The sequence below is a fragment of the Callionymus lyra genome, chromosome 12, assembly GCF_982586985.1.
Source record: "Callionymus lyra chromosome 12, fCalLyr1.hap1.1, whole genome shotgun sequence".
Lineage (NCBI taxonomy): Eukaryota > Metazoa > Chordata > Actinopteri > Syngnathiformes > Callionymidae > Callionymus > Callionymus lyra.
In genome coordinates this window covers 22,871,091-22,889,372 of record NC_141829.1, presented here as the reverse complement: position 1 = coordinate 22,889,372, position 18,282 = coordinate 22,871,091, and the positions used below count along the sequence as shown (strand labels likewise).

Genomic DNA, 18,282 nt, shown 5'->3' with positions numbered 1-18,282 from the left:
CTTTGCTTCGGTCATAAAATAGTGGTGACCTTGGTCTAGAAAAGCGTTATATAAATACAAATTACTTACTTACTTACTTATAGCTTTAGTAGTCCTGCTATGTTACGGTCAATTCCTTGAACCAATAATTTATGTTGTTTTTTAGAATCTACTACCTAGATATCTGGACTATGTGAAGCTGGTTGGGGCTAAAATATACACAAATGCAGATCTGCATCATCGCAATTCACATAACATCTGACAGTTTTGTGTCAGAATAATCAGAATCGGAATCAGAAAACCTTTATTAGTCCCGCGAGGGGAAATTCGGTTTAACAACAGCAAGAGAAATAAAAACACCCAGAAATAAAAACGAGAAAGAAAATCTAAATAGAATAAAAGATAAATCTGCGCTATATAATATATACACATTCATATTTACATAAATAACAAGAGGTGCAGTTAAATAGTTATCTTGGTGTGTTCTTGTACTATTCAGCACTGGGGTCACCAACCTTTTTTTTATCAACAGGGACCAGTTTACTGTATGCATTAGTCACAGACAGGCCTTCAAGATGAGGCAGATATTTTTGAACGATGCTCGGAACTTGGACTACGCCAATATCCTGTAAGTGTACTCTTCTTCAGTGTTCAACACAGTCATCCCCGGCATCCTGCAGGACAAACTCTCCCGGCTGGATGGGCCCAAATGTCTGAACAGATGGATCATCAACTTCCCATCAGACAGAAAGCAAGAAGTTAAGCTGGGGAAACATCTCACGGGCTCTCAGACCATCATCACCGGTACCCCTCAAGGCTTGGTTCTCTCCCCCCTGCTATTCTCCCTGTACACCAACAGCTGCACATCAAGTCATCCATCTGTCAAACTCCTCAAGTTTGCTGGCGACACCTCTCAGATCGGACTTATCTCAGATGGACACAAGTCCATCCATAGAATAGAGATGGGTCGACTGGTGACCTGGTGCAGTGGGAAAAACCTGAAGCTCAGCGCTCAGCGCTGTCATCGTCAGCCTCTCTTTGGTTGACATTATGTAGTTTATCTCTCAGCTGGTTACAATTTTCACTGGAGATCTAAAGTTAGATAAGAACACCAGTCACATGGTTAAAAAGGCTCATATGCAGATGTACTTCCTGCGTCAGTTTAGCAATTCTAACTTCCAAGAATGATGCTGATGCAGTTTTACAATAATGTGGAGTCCAGCATCACCTCCCCCATCACCGTCTGGTGCTCTGCTACTACAGCTACAGACAATAAGAGACTGCGGGGTTTCCATTCTGCTGAGAAGGTGATTGTCTTCCCTCTTCCATCTCTGCAGCAACTGTACGTCACCAGGACATCGAGGTGTGCAGGGAAGATCGCAGCTGAACCCTCTCACCAACGTCTTCCGTCCAGCAGGAGATTGAGATCGATAGGAAAATAAAAATCCTGGTTCAAGAACTCCTTCTTCGTCTGCTGTCCAGATCATGAATATTGTACAATTAAATGTTATGTATTTTATTTTGTTTTAATGGCTATAAAAAAAATTATGTGCGATTTTTTTTCTTTAAATAATATATTATTCTTAATTTTGATCAAATGTTTTATTATTTAATGATTTAATTTAATTCCTATAATTTTGTTTTCATATTCTGTAATGCCAACACAAGAATATCAAGTGTGGCGTTTACAACGCTGACAATAAAGTTTTCCGATTACGATAAACAGACTCCTCTTCTAGCTTGAAAGGATTCATTCTAATAATAACTATTACAAATCTTGGTATTTATGTGCACTACTTTTATCCTAAACAGAAATGTCCTCTAAGAGCATCAATAATAAATATATATAATATAATATAATATAATATAATATAATATAATATAATATAATATAATATAATATAATATAATATAATATAATATAATATAATATAATTCCTATAATATAATATTTATATAATTAATTTTAATTTATATTAATTTATTAAAAAAAAGGGTTTTTGAGGGTTTAGCCATGGCCTTAAAGTTGAGCGCAGGCACCAGCAGGGGGCGCCATGAAGCTATTAAAACTCAATTTGCGACGGCGATGAAGATCACGTGGTTGATACAACCTAAAAAAAGAACTTTTTTATTTCCACATCTTTTTAAGTGCTATGAATACGTTGAGTGCCTCTAGAATTAAACCAAAATCTTAAAAAGTTTGCAGTAATTTTCCAGCCGGACCTTCACACGCATGCACGGCCGTGAACGCCTCATAGGCCGGCGCGAGGGGGACGATCCCGGCACAGCAGCAGCAGAGTGGGCAGGGCCACAACTTCCCACAATGTTCACAGGATCATAGGAGGAAGTAATATTTCCTACAATTCGGCAACAACGACACCGCGATTATCGGCACCGGATTATTGTGTGATCGAAGATTAAAAACGTTTTTTTATCAAGGAGACATCTTTCCGACGCACCGGGCTCCATGATGATGGACATGGAGGTGAACCATCCATGTCAACAGGTAAATACAGCATGTTCAGTGACGTTTCAACGTTACATAGATTTTCCCTCAGTTTAATTAAATGTTTTTTACTTACCTTCCTCTTGTATGTTGTGTTTAAACAAAGTAAAATACACATTTTGGCTGTTATTACGATTTTTATAATGGTCGATTGAAATAAACCTGTGACGTTTGTTACCAGCGATATAAAAATATATTTTTGTTTTTATTTAGAATTGACTAACTTCAATACACACGCCATTTGTTATAGCGTGACAAGTTACGTAAACGTGTTATTTGGTTTTCATAACCGTCTCTAAGCATGTGATCCCATATCTGATGCGGGTTAAAGGCACACAACAAATACTTTGTTAGTTGGTTTCAATATATAGACACATTTTAAACAGAAAAAAAACTGAAGTTGTGTTCGAGTGCTTCTTGGTTACACCGGGTTTCATCATCCTTGCTACTAACCTGGAAGAAGATACCACAGCAATGATTCTTAGTAGAGGAATTAACAACTAAATATTTAGATATATATTTATATCATAGTATTCAAACATCAGGTATAGACTTTACAATGTCTGTGACATGATCTGTAAAACAAAACTAATTTATTACATACTTATTAAGTGTTCCTAACATTCATTCTTCACAGGCTCTTCTGCTGAGTTAGGAGTTCCAGAACCTTCTTACCAAATTCCTCCTTAGCTATTACATGTTTTATCTTAAAATAATGTGATTTTAGAGGTGAAACCAAACAATGAATTTTATTGGGGATATATAGACGATGTAAAATGTTTTATATACCGGGCTGGTGAGGGCAGAACCAATCACTGAATTGATTTTAAAGGTCATGTTCCTCTGCTGTTGAACTTACTTCATTCAGAAATGTGTCGTCACTGAACCGGGTCACATGATTGGTCAGGTGAGCCGGTCCGAGGAAGAGTCCGAAATGTGTTTTCGGTCAGTTATGGAAAAACATTGATGACCTCAGCAAGTGCGTTCAGACATTTTAGGGCACTTCCTCATTCCCGCAGCAGCCATAATGTCTGGTTGTGTTCTCAAATCTCCCACTGAGGACGTGATTTATAGAACTAGTAATCCTTCGGTGGCCTCTGATGCAACGCTGGTGCAAAGAGGGTTAGTGGGTTCTTATTTTGATGTGTCAACAGCATATGTTGTCGCCACAGAGAAGAAGTTGATTGTTCTTCTTTCACATCCTCTTCATTGTTTCAAGCTCTTCTGGTTTCAACATGTGATTGATTCAAAGTCGTTGTGTGTTTACACGCCCCCCCCCCCCACCCTCCCTCTGAAGGGCCCAGATGCTCAAAGACTTTCTCATAAACCAGCAGATCCTTCATGTTTTTAAAAGGGGTCAGTTTATGTCCGGTCAGATGCAGCTCTTGGTTTAATATGTAAATGTTTAATCTGGAGCTAAATAATGAGTTGTCTTGTGAGGGAATGTTCCTCATCAGTCGTAAGTCATTTACCAGACGACATAGTATGGAAACTGAACTCGGAGGCCCCTGAACGGGGCCGTCTCCATTTCACAACCTAATTTATTGTTGAAATACCATTATATGAATCGAAAGGAAAATTAAAAAGCTATAAAAATAGTGATAAAGTCATGTGTGGCAATAATTACCTCTGCCAAGAAGTTTTTTGGTCATTTAGGTAATCCGTAAATAGAGAGCTTAAAAAGTTGTTAATTGATTTTCAAGACATTTTTCTGGATTGGTTAGAAACGGGTTAGCAATACGATTTTGGTGTTGCTCTTCAGTTTCATTTAAAAGAGTTGGAAAGTTTCCTAGTTCACTTGTTTTGGTAATGATAATAGCTTTGTTAGCAAAAACGTATAAGCTCGAGTTAATGAAACACAGCCTTAATAAACTCATCATTAAAATATATACTATATACTATAAAGTTAGCCCAAAATTAAGAAACTTTCACCAGTTCTTTGCAAGCAAACATTATTGGAAACCAAGAACTATTATAGAAAATACATGGTAAAATTACCCTGAAATAATTGAAGTCACATCTTTCAAGTCTCATGTAAAAATAGAGGCTGTTCATGTAATACCAGATGGTGGTTAACACGTTGGCTTGTAAGTAAGTAAGTAAGTAAGTAATATTTATTTATATAGCGCTTTTCCAGACCAGGGTCACAAAGCGCTTAAACAAACAAAACAATACTCAAAAAAGTATATCCACTTTAAAGATCAAGATAATACTGAGAACAACAAAGGAGTTCCAGAAAATCAAGGAAAAGCCTGAACAAATAGAAACGTCTTAAGATGTTTCTTAAAGGAGTCAGTAGACTCCATCAAGCGCAAAGAGAGAGGAAGATCGTTCCAAAGCTTAGGAGCAAAAGCCTGAAAAGATTTCTCTCCTCTGGTCCTGAGTCGTGTGCGTTGTGATTAGGTTTGACGCCCCAATTGTGGAGCCAATGCAAAAACTAAACTCAAACTATTACTTCAGTACTATTACGATTTATTTAGTCTACCCAAAGATGTGGGGTATAGTAAAATTGATTTGTCCAAATTTATGGAAATTATTTCAGGTGATGCTAATGCAGTGCAAACAGACCTTTTTGGACAGTGGCATTTAACTGTATTTCACCCATGTTTGCTCAAAGAAAAACGGTTTCCTGCTTGGTCCAATTCTTTTCCATTCTTATTACATCGCCAGCAACACCAGGAAGTACTCCAGCATATCTCAAGAAGCAACACGAATGACAACAGACAAAAACATGTGTGTTTATTCACCTTCCACTGGTATTAGATTCACTAAACTTTCTCACCCGGTTGGAATTTCTAATTAAACCAGCCGCTCTTCTTTAAACTACTCTCAAGTGAGTAAAGTCTACAAACAATGATCATTTTCTCAAACTGTTTAATCCCCAAAACAAATTTGACCTCAACCGTTATTTGTTCTTGGTTGAACTTATGGTTAGGTAACAAACACTTATCATCTAATTACTTTCTTTATCACTGTTAATGATCGACAATTACGATTAACTATGACTAAGCCTACAGTGCCAGAATGTAGTGTATGCTAGACCAGTGCTTAATAATGATCTTTCAATTGCTAACATACTGCTAATACACGGATTAATAGTTAATTATTGGATTATATACTGTAGCTGTTCCCTAAGCCCAAGTGTTACCTAGAGTGTCAGCTGTTGACGTGCATCATGGGACTTCTAATGAGTGGGGGGGACATGAACAATAGACAATACGTTTATTTTAAAATGCTGAAAACAACATATACTTCCCCCAAATCAATATGCATTAAAGATAGTATTTGTTCAGGCTTTTCCTTGATTTTCTGGAACTCCTGTTGTGTTATCAGTTTTATCTTGCCCTTTAAAGTATATACATTATTGAATATTGTTTTGATTGTTTAAGCGCTTTGTGACCCTGGTCTGGAAAAGTGCTTTATAAATAAAAATCACTTACTTACTTACTTACTATAATTAAAAGAATAAATAAAGGAAGAGACAGAAACACAAATATTAGTCAATAAAACCTTTCATTCAAGGCTTCAGTCCAAATCATTAACTTTTATTAACCCTTTTGTTATCTCAGGTCAGGGTGAATGACCTCCCTGGCTTCCATAAATACAAATGCAGTGGTGGAGGTCGTTCACCTTGATCCAGAGACAACACAAGGGATACCATACACACATTTGTTTTCGGGCCTATGGGTCACATGACCCAGAGATGACACGGGGGTTAAGTATAATTGCTTTCAGTTTTACAAAAGTGTGTGGGGGGGGGTGACTTTCACCTAAATTAGTTTTAAATGAACCAGAATGCATTATTTAGAGCGTGGGAGGAAATCTGTGTGTTCTGGGGACGTAGCCCATGATCTGAAATAGATGAGGGCTGTTGATTGGATTGTTGTCAAGGTGTAACTTATACAGAGGGAGCGAAGTTCTCCGACACCTCTGTGTAATTCAATGGACAAAGTATCTGCTCCTCACAGCCAAAATGAAAAAGAGAAGAGCATCCATTATTCATTCCCGGGCCTTAATGCCAGCAGTATTGTCAGTTAGCACATTGTGAGCAGGAAGGTGTGGCAGCGGCGGAAAAAAACAAAACACCAGCTCACTAAAGCCCCGACTTACCCGCTCTCCTTCCAGGACATGGACTTGATCGACATACTGTGGAAGCAGGACATAGATCTGGGCGCGAGACGCGAGGTCTTCGACTACAACCACCGCCAGAAGGAGTACGAGCTGCAGCGGCAGCAGGAGCTGGAGAAGGAGAAGCGGCTGCACCTCCTCCGGGAGCAGGAGAAAGCCCTCCTGGCACAGCTCCAGCTCGACGAGGAGACGGGGGAGTACATACCCCGCCACGCACCCGGGGCCCTGCTGCAGACGGCCACCACACCTCTAGAGGCTTCACAGGTACGTTCGCCAATCAGCCGCGGCCCCGTTGCCGGGATACCAGCCATGGTGTAGGTGGACAGGTGTGCCCATTGTTTTGCATGACTCAAAAATATGGCGTATCTGACGACGTACCTCCGACCGTCCTGCAGAATGTGGAGAGAGCGGACGTGATGCTGTTCGACGAATGTCTGCAGCTTCTGGCGGAAACGTTTCAAGTAGAAGAGACTAAGGTAAAACTATTTCAGGCTTTTGTTGACAATCCGAGCAGAACAAGCTCCGCGGTTTATCTTATCCAGAAACCTTTGCCACAGCAGGTTCACCTGCATGTGTGTCAAGAGTTGGAATTTCTTTGTATCTCGAGAACGATTGTTTCGGATTAGGAAAGGAAGTTTATGAAAGTGTAAAACTTTCCAGTAATGTGTAGCGTTGCAATAACTGCTTCCTAGACATTAGGTGTATTGGCAAGAAACTGGCTATACAACAATACTATGTTATCAGTTTTATCTTGAGCTTTAAAGTATTTACTTCATTGAATATTGTTTTGATTGTTTAAGCGCTTTGTGACCCTGGTCTGGAAAAGCGCTATATAAATAAAAATTACTTACTTACTTACTTACTATATATCGTGATACTGTAGCAACAAGGAGATATTTGTAGTATTGTATGAGTACTTGGTAACTGTTTCCATTTGTTTTGAAACCAAAATATGTAAAAGAAATCAATTATAAAACCCGTTGAAGTCGAATGTATCCTCTCGTCCTGAGTCATCGTCGTGATCTCACAGGATTTAATTGTTTAATTACTGCTGCCATCAAGAGGCCGTTGTTTTCGTTAAAGTAGTAAAATGAACAAACGCTGTGAGCATGTTGATTGTAAATAAAAATGAAAATATACGACTTTAAAATACAATTTATTAGAACTATGACAATAATAAAACATGGTTTGAAAGCCAAAAGTTTTTTTGGAAATCGATGTGATTCTGATACAACCCTATTATCTATAGAATGTATAACAAGTTGTTAACTAAAACTTCTCCTCCAGGACTCCACAGAACCGAGTAGCAGCAACGCCATCATGACCCCAGCAGAGCTCCCTCCTCTGCCTCCGGTCCCTTTACCCGCACCCGCCGAGAGGATGACCTCTGACATCGAGTTCGCCTGGGTGGAGCTTCTGTCCCTCCCTGAGCTCCAGGTAAAAGAGAAAAACGTTTTCACATTGTTGTATTTCGCCCTCTGCCCACGCCTCATTCCACCACATCAAGATTTCATGCGTGGAGTATAATGAGGAGACCTCTCGCACACTGAGGGAGCGGTGATCACTTGATAGCCGGCTTATGAATCAGGGCGAGGCTCTAATAAACCGACTTGTATCTTTCTCTCCAGCAATGTCTCAACATGCAAATGCAGGACACGCTCGAGGCGACGGCGTTCGCTCTCCAGACCCCCCCGGACGCCCCCCAGAGCCAGAGCTACCCCTTCTACCCGGTCGGGGAAACAAACGCCATGAACTTCGCTGCCGCCGGCTTTACAAAAACGTTCGTCCCCAACATGGCCGCCACACCGGACGACCTCGTGAAACCCGCCCACCCAGAGTTAAATTTCGTCGCCGACGGCTTCTGCGACATGTTCTACCCCGAGGCCGCACTGAAGGACAACCGCGATCCCGTAGAGCTCGAAGGAAAGGACCACATGGTGCCGAACACGCAACTCTTCGCTCCGGCGGATCTCTACAGCCTTTCCCCCGGAGATCCGTTCGAGAAAGGCGATAACAGCCTGACCCCGGAGAGGCTAGAATCTGACTCGGGATTCTCCTCCAACAACGCCGGCTCGCCCGAGAAATACGGAGACGGCTCCTTCGGTTTCAGCGATTCCGACATGGAGGAGATGGACCTGAACCCCGGCAGCGCGGAGTCCGACTACTCCGAGATGTTCTCGCTGAATTTCAAGCCGGAGTGTTTCCAAAAAGCCGTCCCGGTCTGCGGACCGATAAGCGAAGAAGAGTTGCAGCAGGAGCAGAGTTTCAAGCAGTACAAGACGGAGCTGGCGGAGGACGGCGGACACGGAGACACGCCCTACGCCAAAGACAAACGCAGGAAGCGCTCCGACGTGCGTCTCACTCGAGACGAGCAGAAGGCCAAGGCCCTCAAAATCCCCTTCACGGTCGACATGATCATCAACCGACCGGTGGAGGAGTTCAACGAGATGATGTCCAAGCACCAGCTCAACGAGTCCCAGCTGGCGCTGGTCCGGGACATCCGGCGCCGCGGCAAGAACAAAGTGGCCGCCCAGAACTGCCGCAAGCGCAAGATGGAGAACATCGTGGGTCTGGAGGGCGAACTGGACTCCCTGAAGGACGAGCGCGAGCGTCTGAGGGACGAGAAGAGCCAGAACATGAGCGACATGAAGAAGATGAAGCAGCAGCTCAACTGCCTGTACCTGGAGGTCTTCAGCATGCTGCGCGACGAGAAGGGGAACACGTACTCGCCCTCTGAATACTCCCTGCAGCAGTCGTCTGACGGCAGCATCTTCCTGGTCCCGCGCACGAAAAAGACTTTTGTCAAGAGCAAAGACAATCCCTCGCACGCGATGTAACGCTTTACAAGGTGTCGAACTCAAGGCTACAGCTCACAAGATCACGTGTTGTGGCATTAAAGGTTAATAGCTGAAATTCAACACTAAAAACATAGGTTTTAAGCTAGTAGTTCCCAAAATGGTGAAATGAAGAACAAGAAGACATCTGCCAGGTGTCTTTGAACGCAGCACAGTTGATTTGTTACTTTACAGTTTTTGTGTAAAACAAAAATTACAAGAAAATTCCATTTTTGTTGTTTAAAAATATAATTTAAAAAATAATTATCTACGGGAGGAGTGACAAAGGAAGTTTGGGAACTACTCGTTTTAAACTAAGATAGGAAACGGTAAAACCAAAGAGTTTGAATTTGTTTCCAGAACCAGAAAAATCTAGCATCAAAAATGAAAGAGGAAGTTGATGCTTCTATTGATACATTCATTTCATGTTTGGCCTCCTGTTGTGATTGAGTTTGACACCCAGTAACTCTATGCAATAAGTAGTTCTGCGCCTTCGTTAAACCAGCGAGATCACTGTTCCCACTTCCAGTGTTGGCAAGTCACGTTCCAAAAATAATGCAGTAGAAGACATTTCGAAATATAAAATCTTGTTTTATTTTACGCATTTCAAATTGATTGTATTAAAGTGTTTACAATATTCGCAAGAATTATCACAGGAGATTCAACATCAGCCGTCTTTTATTTTGAAAAAACAACCAGAAGCGCTTTGATTTTATCGAAAGACATTGACTAGAGATGCACATTTGTTTTTCTTCAGTTGGCTGCCAAAAATAAGCGATACAAAGAGATTGTTACTTCTAACCACCATATACATTTAAAAAATGTTTATTACTTATTTAATCTACATTTTAGTTGAACATTTTATATTATTTTGCTATGCTCTTGCATTATTATAAATTGAAGTATTTTTGTCTTTTGTGTAAAGAGCTTTCTTACAATTCAGATTATTTTCAGGGCCAACTACTACAATCAATTACTTTTTAAATATTGCATTACATTTTGAAGTAACTTGCGCAACACTGACTATAACTAGTACTGCAGCTTCTTTAAACCAGCGAGATCATTGTATAGACGTGGCTTATTCCTCTTGAATGTTTTTATATTTCTCTTTTTTACTCCTTTTAGATTGTTTATTGTAAATACTTCCCTCAAAGACAGCTAAAACTTTTCATGTTTGTACATAAGTGTGTGTGTGTATATATATTCCCTTTGCACTGATTCTTTCAGCCATTATTCTTGTTTTATAACCAATGATTTGCTTTATTTTTTATCTTTTCTTTATAATAAACTCTTCGTATAGCTCCACATGGTCGGCTGCTTTTGTGAGAACATTGATGTTGCCTGGTGTGTAGTTGACGAATGGATGCCAGATGGACGGTAAAGCAAAAGGTTACATAACTTAACACATGTCGACCTGCGCTAGTTTACTGCGGGATAATATCGTTGGCCAACTTTCAATATTTCACAAGTCTCAACCTAAATCTTTTAATACTTCGAAAGCAGAGTCGAAAAGGACTCACACCCAGTGTATTTGTGTTACACAACAAAGAAGGATTGTTGGCCTGGATAGTGTGAACCAATGCGTGACGTCAACACAATGATCCGCTGGAAGAGCATACTTTTGAAAAACAAAGCCATTTGCTCCGAATGCACTTTCACACACAAACACAACCTTTGATCAGCGTGCCTGAGCTTGACAGTGTGTGTGTTGAGGCGCCAGTGAAGGACAGTGTTGAGATTTATTAATGAGCAACATTCAGAGCAGAAAAGACACGCAAGTTGAAGAAATAGTAACTTTATTAAAAACGACACATTTTACAGTCACACCTGAAATACAATAATTTGGTAGTTACTCACAAAAAAAAGAGCATTTCCTTAGTTTTGTTTAGTGAAAAGTGAAATTGGGGACAGAAAGAACAGAAAGAAAGCTATTATTTCTTTTTAAAGATTCCCTTTAAAATGTTAAAAAAAAAAACCATTTATAGATGGTGTGAACTGCAGAGATCGGTAAATGGGTTGAAAACATGTTAAACAAACGGGGAATAAAGAATTTTCAAAATTATTTTAATCGATTCCATTACATTAAATCAATGAATTTTACTTAAAAAAAAAGAAAAGTTCTACCTGTAGGGGGCAGCGATCGTAACTCAAAAAACCCCCAACTAAAAACTAATCCCTACACAAATTTAAAGTGGATTAATGTAACTGGCTCCTGTTAAGTACCAAATTAAAGACAGAAAACACTCCTGGTGGACTTTGATCATCTATTAGGCAGTTATCCATTTTTATACAACTCTTAAACCCCATTAAGATGTAGACAGACTGATTTCACAATACTTAACGGGTTAAATAGTAGCGTTAAAAAAAGAAAAAAAAAGTTTGTTAATAATGACATCTTAAGTGTGCAAGTTAACGATAAAATAAATATTTATCAGAATTAGTCACCACATCCATCTATGAATGGAAAGATGTTTGTTTTTTACCGGATCAGTATGATTAGCGATCAGCCATGGAAGGGTTATAAACCGTTAGTGCTTACAAGGTAAATTTACACAAATGACAGGACAGACCGGTCACATGACACAGGGCGGGAACACATGTTGGAAGTGAAGACATGAAAAGGACAGTTTTTAACTGAAGGACAATCTAGAAAATGGAGGATCACAAAGAGGCGTCTTGAGATTAATCGGCTTACTGAAAAGAAGTTTTCATTCTTGTGCTTAGAATAAGTAGGCAAGGAAAGAGTTTGTGTATTAGTTTCTCTGCCCGAGTCTACTACAGTTGTGGTCCCCAATCCCAGGTCCAGGACAGACGGAACAGAAATTGTTTTTTCTTTCCCTCCATTATTGCAGACCGATATGAATTATATTTAGAGAAAATGGCATTTTCTCTGAAATACTGTTGCATTAAGATTTGACCCTTGACATGTCAAGGCTATGAAGTAAGAATTGTTAACTGGTGAAACAACCTTATACACGATTCATTTCTATCGTTTTTAACTGAAGGTCGGTAAAGAAAACTGTCCGTGGTGCAAAAAAGGTACATTACAGTGAAGGCAGTTTTTTTTTTTAAATCAATAATTTAAATTAAATCTGACCTGCTCTAGTAGAAGAACTCGCATTTCCCCCTGATTAAAATTCTGGTTCCTCTGTTCAGAGCTATTGATGGTCAGGCTCCTCCTTACATCAGTGATCCAGCCTTACACTCCAGCTCGGATTCTTAGGTCTTTGGATCAGAATCTACTGATGGTTCCTCGCACACGGTTCAGGACCAGAGGAGAGAAATCCTTCCAGACTGTTGCTCCTAAGCTTTGGAACAATCTTCCTCTCTGTGTTTTTGGATCTACTGACTCCTTCAAGAAAGATCTTAAGATATTTTTATTTATGAAGGCTTTCCCCAGGTTTTCTGGGACTCCCGTATTTATCTTATGCACCTTGGCCTTTTAACGCATGTATTTTAGCTGTATATTTAGATTGTTTAAGTGGTTTGTGACCCTGGAGCCTTTTAAATCATGCCAAATAAATTTAGACAACTAAAAACTTTTTTGGATCATTTAAAATATAACTGATGGCTGACAGTCAATGTGACAGAAGTCACCACCACTTCGTCCATTGTCAATATATTTTTAAACTTGTGCAACTCCACTACCTGATCTTATTTGTGATCATTGGAAGCCTTTTTTCATAACCTTCCCCACACACCCATGTTGAGTGAAGTCTGCCAACAGTTTTGTTGCATCTCGTGGTCACGATACATCAGTGATGATGCGGGTTAATAGCGATTTTGTAAAAGCAACACTCGGTATTTCAACAGACTGCCAGGAGAGCGTCACAAGAAACGTAGTGACTGCATGGTAAAAAAAAGAAAAAAAAAAAAAAAGAACCTTGATTTGGAAAACAATAAAACAAAAGCTTACCCATCCAGTACCTTCCATGTTATCAGGTCTTTACAGTTTCACCAAGAGGAGAAAGCCTCTCACCACATCTGCAAATCAAGCAAAGTGGTTACTCTTACCTGCTCCTGTCCTCAAAGCCAGTCTTTGTAAATAGTCAAAACCTCAAATGCTTGGCGTCTACGACTTTGGGTAAACAGTCTCTCTGACTCTTCGGGAACTAGACTTTCTTCGCTAGCTCCATCTGCTGGAAGTGTGATAATGGCTCACTACCAGGCTCGACACTGCAAGCTTCCTCCAGTGGCGTTGACTTCTGCCTTCTCTGTCACAATGCTGACTGGTCCACTGTGCTGACTGGCGGTCCACTGTGCTGGAGCTGGAGTCGTCCTGTCTGAAAGTCAATCCTCCACACTAGCGGTGCTGACGACCCAGCTGCTGGTTCTGGCGGCTGATATTATGCTGCGGTGTGGACCCTCCAAACCTAACACTTCCTTGGTTCATCGTGGTACAGACAGATACAGCACAAACATGTTGACTGAGCCAATGATTCACTGAACCTTGTTTCTTTACTGCAAACTTTATTCAAACTTTCTACCAATGAGAATCTCTGAACAAGCTAGAGTAATGACATGGAGATCTTTTGGTTTGACATCCAGACAGTTTAACACTAGCACTACGGATGATTTACAGGACTGTGCTTCACAAACATAATAACGTTTAGAAAATTTCAATCGTGCTACTTTGAAGAACTCCTGCGTCGGCGAGAATTTACAAAAAAGGAGGAAAAAAAACATGTTTAAAAGACAAAAGAATTGACGAAAATGAAAGCAACCCCAGTGAGCCACCATAATCATGTTGTAAACTGCCTTTACGATTAAAATAATAAAAAAGGTTTTCTGGAGGATGACATCATCATACACACACGCAAATAGGGGAGTTGCTGCGAGAGGGGACATCTAGCACAATTCGAAAAAAAGGTTTCATCTGCACTCATCTCGTGTCCTCTTCCAGAACCTTCTCCGACTGAGCTGCAGTTAATTCTGAATTCTTCTAATGCTTTCAGATGACTGCCTCAAAGTAACCTGCAGCTTTCCTGACAACTCCTTTGCTCACCTCCTCGCCTCTCCTAAGACTGAAGCCTGTTGAATGATACAGGATAGAACAAATAGTTATTCTGCACTGTCATGGGCTCGCTCAACTGTGTCATGACGGTTTTGCGAGAAGGAATGCTACTCACCGAAAATTATCAATAGCGCCGGGAGTTGTAGCCGCCGCCACCACCGCCGCCGCCGTTGCCGCCACCTCCTCCTCCAGATCCGTAGCCACCACCTGACATGACCCCAATAATCAATAAAAAGTTCAAAATATGTTGTCGTTTTTTTAAAGAATGTCAACTCGTACCGCCATATGGACTGGAGTTACGGCCATAGTTGTTTCCCCTCATTGGCCCATAATTGGACTGCTGACCGCCGTAGTTTCCAAAGTCATTATAGTTTCCACCTCCTCCGTATCCTGGCAATACCAGGATTTGTTAAATGATTGGAATTGTTCACATACATTTAAGGCTAAAATCGACCAATTAAAAAACAAAAGCTCATTTGTTTGACTAGCACGGTATCTAGTGCTACACAATGAGCATTTGTCACTATAGACAGAGCATGGATTCTTAAATATTGCACAGCACTTAGCAGTATTTGCATCTACATGAACTACCTTACAAGACCCACAATAACCAATAGTTTAAAAATAATTATTAAACCATTAACAATAAACAGACTACAGCAGCACTAATTCAATTTTAGACAATATTCACCTCGATCATTTCCACCATAGCCGCCGTTGCAGTTACCACCGTATCCTCCTCCCTGGTTTCCATATCCGGAGCCGCCACCGCCGCCCCCCCCACTGCTACCACCACCACCACCATAGCCTCCTCCGCCTCGGCTTCCTCCATATCCGCCACCGCCATAGTTGCCACCTTCACCGATGAAAGGAAATAAATGAAAGTTATACAACCAGCAAAATTTATGCTATCGCTTTTGTAGATTCCTCTTAATATAAGATTTTTTGTTTCCCCTCACCATTGTCATAGTCGTCGTAACCACCACGTCCTCCATTGTATCCACCTGGGCGACAAGGAATAGGAAAAAGGATAAACATACATGTAGGCAAAAGTATTTACAGTCATTATCACTAATGACACCCAGGGAAATTCTTACAGGGCCACTCCCAGATGGAGAAACCGGTTTGCCCGGATTAGATACAAGACAGCAGGATCAGCAATTAATCAAACTAACACAAAAGAACATAAAGAGGTGCCTCTTTTGGACATGGGTTCAGACAGATTAACTTAACTATAGTAGTCTAACCTCTATTGAAGCCTCCGCCTCCTTTGCCCATGTAGTTTCCAGGTCCTCCACTTCTCCCTTTAGCAAGACCACAGTTCAGAGACGAGAACTTGTACACAAAGGGAAGCCAATATCTCACCCCTATTACTGGACATGGAGTTCATTTCCTGTTTGGAGAGGGCTTTCCTGACCTCACAGTTGTGGTGGTTGATGGTGTGGTATTTTTGCGCTACGAGGAAATAAATTATTTTTATAACAATACAAAAGGAAATGAGCCTGGCATGTTTTGTTTGAAACTTCCACATACCAACAATCTTGTCAACGGTGTCATGATCGTCGAAGGTCACAAAGCAGAAGCCCCTTTTTTTCGACGTGGCACGTTCCATCATTATCTCGATGGACTCAATGTTTCCATATCGTTCAAAGTATTCTCTGATGTGGTACTCCTCTGTGTCCTCCTTTATGCCGCCCACAAAGATCTTCTTCACCGTCAGGTGGGCACCTGGTTTGTTAGACTCCTGAGATGAGGAAAAACAATGAGCACAGAAGCAACATTACAAAGAGTTGACCTTGTGTCGCCGTCTTTACCTCTCTGGACACAGCCCTCTTTGGTTCCACCACACGTCCATCAACTTTATGAGGCCTCTCTTTCATTGCTTCATCAACCTCCTTAACTGAGGAGTAGGTGACAAAACCAAACCCTCTGGACCGCTTTCCAATTGGATCCCTCATTACCTAAAGATGAGCAAATAAATGTAGGTTTACATGGGCAACACATTAGTACTCAAAGAAAAAACGGTTAAGGTCACGATTACACTATGGCATGTGACCCAAACCGGTTTTGCAAGAAGCCTTTTGTTGAAACTTAGACTTAATATCCTAGTCTCTAAAGCGGAATGTGACATTGGAAACCGTTTTCTAAATAATGAAAAAAAAGGGAAAGCAAATAAATATGTTCCTGCTGGGGGGCATAACAAACCATGATCGCCAACAATACAACTATTTTACTACAAAATACTTAATAGAAACAACCACAAAAACAATTAAAAAAATGTTAATCATCAAATTCCTGCAGTCTTCAGCAGTAGAATATTTGCAAATATAAGCCCGGACTGCACACAAATGAACAAAAAAAAAAACTGGTTCAACGCAGGCGGCGGAATTAGTTTCAGAATCTGACAGTTTTATTGCCAGTGTTTTGTAAACACATCATAGGACCTGTTGTAGTGGACAAAATAAGATAAAACATTAAATGTCCAATCAAAAAACAGAACCATGATACTTTCTTAGATGTATGGGTGTGTGTAAAGTTTTTTCAGCCAGGTATAGCAAATCTAATGTATAGTTATTCATTTCCTTCATTCCATTTATTCATCTTTTGTAAATAACTTGTTTGTGCAATCATGGATCCCTTGAGTAATGTGTTTCCATATACTGCAGATAGACAATACTCACCACGCAGTCTACGAGTGTCCCCCATTTCTCAAAATGGGCCCTCAAACTTTCCTCTGTCGTTTCAAAGCTCAGGCCCCCGATGAAGAGCTTCCTCTGCTGCTCGGGTTCCCTGATCTCTCGCTCCTCTGAGTCGCGCTGAAAACAACAAAGTGTGTTAATGCACCTGAAAAATGAGTCGACATTAAAGAGCACCACGCCCATATTTTCTTTACCGCGAAACTATAAATTACAACACCACTTTTAACCTGATAACTGCGTGAAATAATTCGTCTGGGCTGTTGGACATGTTTACGTGGATGTTAGCAGCAGACGTAGCCATTTGACTGCAGTTAGCGTTAGCTTGGGCGGCTAAGTGAAATACATTGGAACAAAACGTTAAGTTAAATCCCACAATAAATATGCATGATAAACATGCATGCAACGTTAAATATCTAAATAGCATTGCAGTGTTGCTCGGCTTTATCTGTGCAGTTCATCAAGAGCCGTTTGGCTCCAGATTAGCCGTTAGCTGCTAACCAGGATGTGCGCACGGAAGAAAACGCAGTTCGACGCCACACGACTAAATCCTCAACAACAACAAAAAAACTTCCAACAAAAATGAAAACAACACGCCACGTTGCCGTTCGATCCGAATGTTTTTTTTTAAACACGTTTATTACCGAAGGTTTAATCGTTTTAGTACAACTTACCTCCATTTTGCAGCTGACTGTCGACGAGGCGTAATGGTCACGTGACATGTTAAAACCGGTTCGGTGAGTCGTGGAGCCCTCGGGTTTATATAATCCTCCGCCCGAGTTTACCGTTTGGACAGAACTGCCGGATTATCGACTAGAAGACAAATATAATTAACGAAACGAATTTTTAAAAAGCATTTATTTTCTTAAGACTTAAGATGGATAGTATTGGGCATCTACCGCCACCTACCCGTCAATCAAAGAACTGTTTTACCCCTTATAAAAACGAGAGCTTTGAGTTCAATTAAATATATTGAGAATTAAATCTAAAACGGTCAGAAGAAAGTAGACCTAATATTTGTATTACTCGATTCACATATGCACTGCCAAATTTAAGACTAGTAAAATAAAAAAAATAAAAAGATCAAATGATTCAATGAAGATATCAATTCATTGAATCATTTTA

The 18,282-nt window shown here is 40.5% G+C and overlaps 2 protein-coding genes across 3 annotated transcripts; one reads left to right on the top strand and one right to left on the bottom strand.

Annotated features, from left to right (window-relative positions):
• The first annotated feature begins 2,278 nt into the window (after positions 1-2,278).
• Positions 2,279-10,752, top strand: nfe2l2a (nfe2 like bZIP transcription factor 2a). The gene is made up of 5 exons (XM_087804764.1): positions 2,279-2,485; positions 6,611-6,877; positions 7,009-7,089; positions 7,901-8,050; positions 8,242-10,752. The coding sequence occupies exons 1-5, from the start codon at positions 2,447-2,449 to the stop codon at positions 9,448-9,450; spliced, it is 1,746 nt and encodes a 581-aa protein (XP_087660890.1). The 5' UTR covers positions 2,279-2,446; the 3' UTR covers positions 9,451-10,752.
• Positions 10,753-11,226: 474 nt separating this feature from the next.
• hnrnpa3 (heterogeneous nuclear ribonucleoprotein A3) lies at positions 11,227-17,973 on the bottom strand. 2 transcript variants are annotated; one of them, XM_087804766.1, is made up of 11 exons: positions 17,832-17,973; positions 17,143-17,277; positions 16,276-16,422; positions 15,995-16,205; positions 15,827-15,916; positions 15,709-15,765; positions 15,421-15,465; positions 15,153-15,317; positions 14,741-14,851; positions 14,577-14,668; positions 11,227-13,431 (listed from the first exon to the last, which is right to left on the bottom strand). In XM_087804766.1, the coding sequence occupies exons 1-10, from the start codon at positions 17,877-17,879 to the stop codon at positions 14,586-14,588; spliced, it is 1,092 nt and encodes a 363-aa protein (XP_087660892.1). In that variant the 5' UTR covers positions 17,880-17,973; the 3' UTR covers positions 11,227-13,431; positions 14,577-14,585. The 2 variants fall into 2 exon arrangements, with proteins under 2 accessions (XP_087660892.1, XP_087660891.1); XM_087804765.1 differs by lacking the exon at positions 11,227-13,431 and adding an exon at positions 13,897-14,478.
• Between the last annotated feature and the right edge of the window lie 309 nt (positions 17,974-18,282).

Coding starts and splice junctions, on each gene's coding strand:
- nfe2l2a (XM_087804764.1), top strand. CDS start 2,447: ATGATGATGGACATGGAGGTGAACCATCCATGTCAACAG. Junction 6,878..7,008: donor CACCTCTAGAGGCTTCACAG/GTACGTTCGCCA, acceptor ACCGTCCTGCAG/AATGTGGAGAGAGCGGACGT. Junction 8,051..8,241: donor TGTCCCTCCCTGAGCTCCAG/GTAAAAGAGAAA, acceptor CTTTCTCTCCAG/CAATGTCTCAACATGCAAAT.
- hnrnpa3 (XM_087804766.1), bottom strand. CDS start 17,879: ATGTCACGTGACCATTACGCCTCGTCGACAGTCAGCTGCAAAATGGAG. Junction 15,466..15,708: donor AGGCGGAGGCTTCAATAGAG/GTTAGACTACTA, acceptor CTTGTCGCCCAG/GTGGATACAATGGAGGACGT. Junction 14,852..15,152: donor CTATGGTGGAAATGATCGAG/GTGAATATTGTC, acceptor TGGTATTGCCAG/GATACGGAGGAGGTGGAAAC.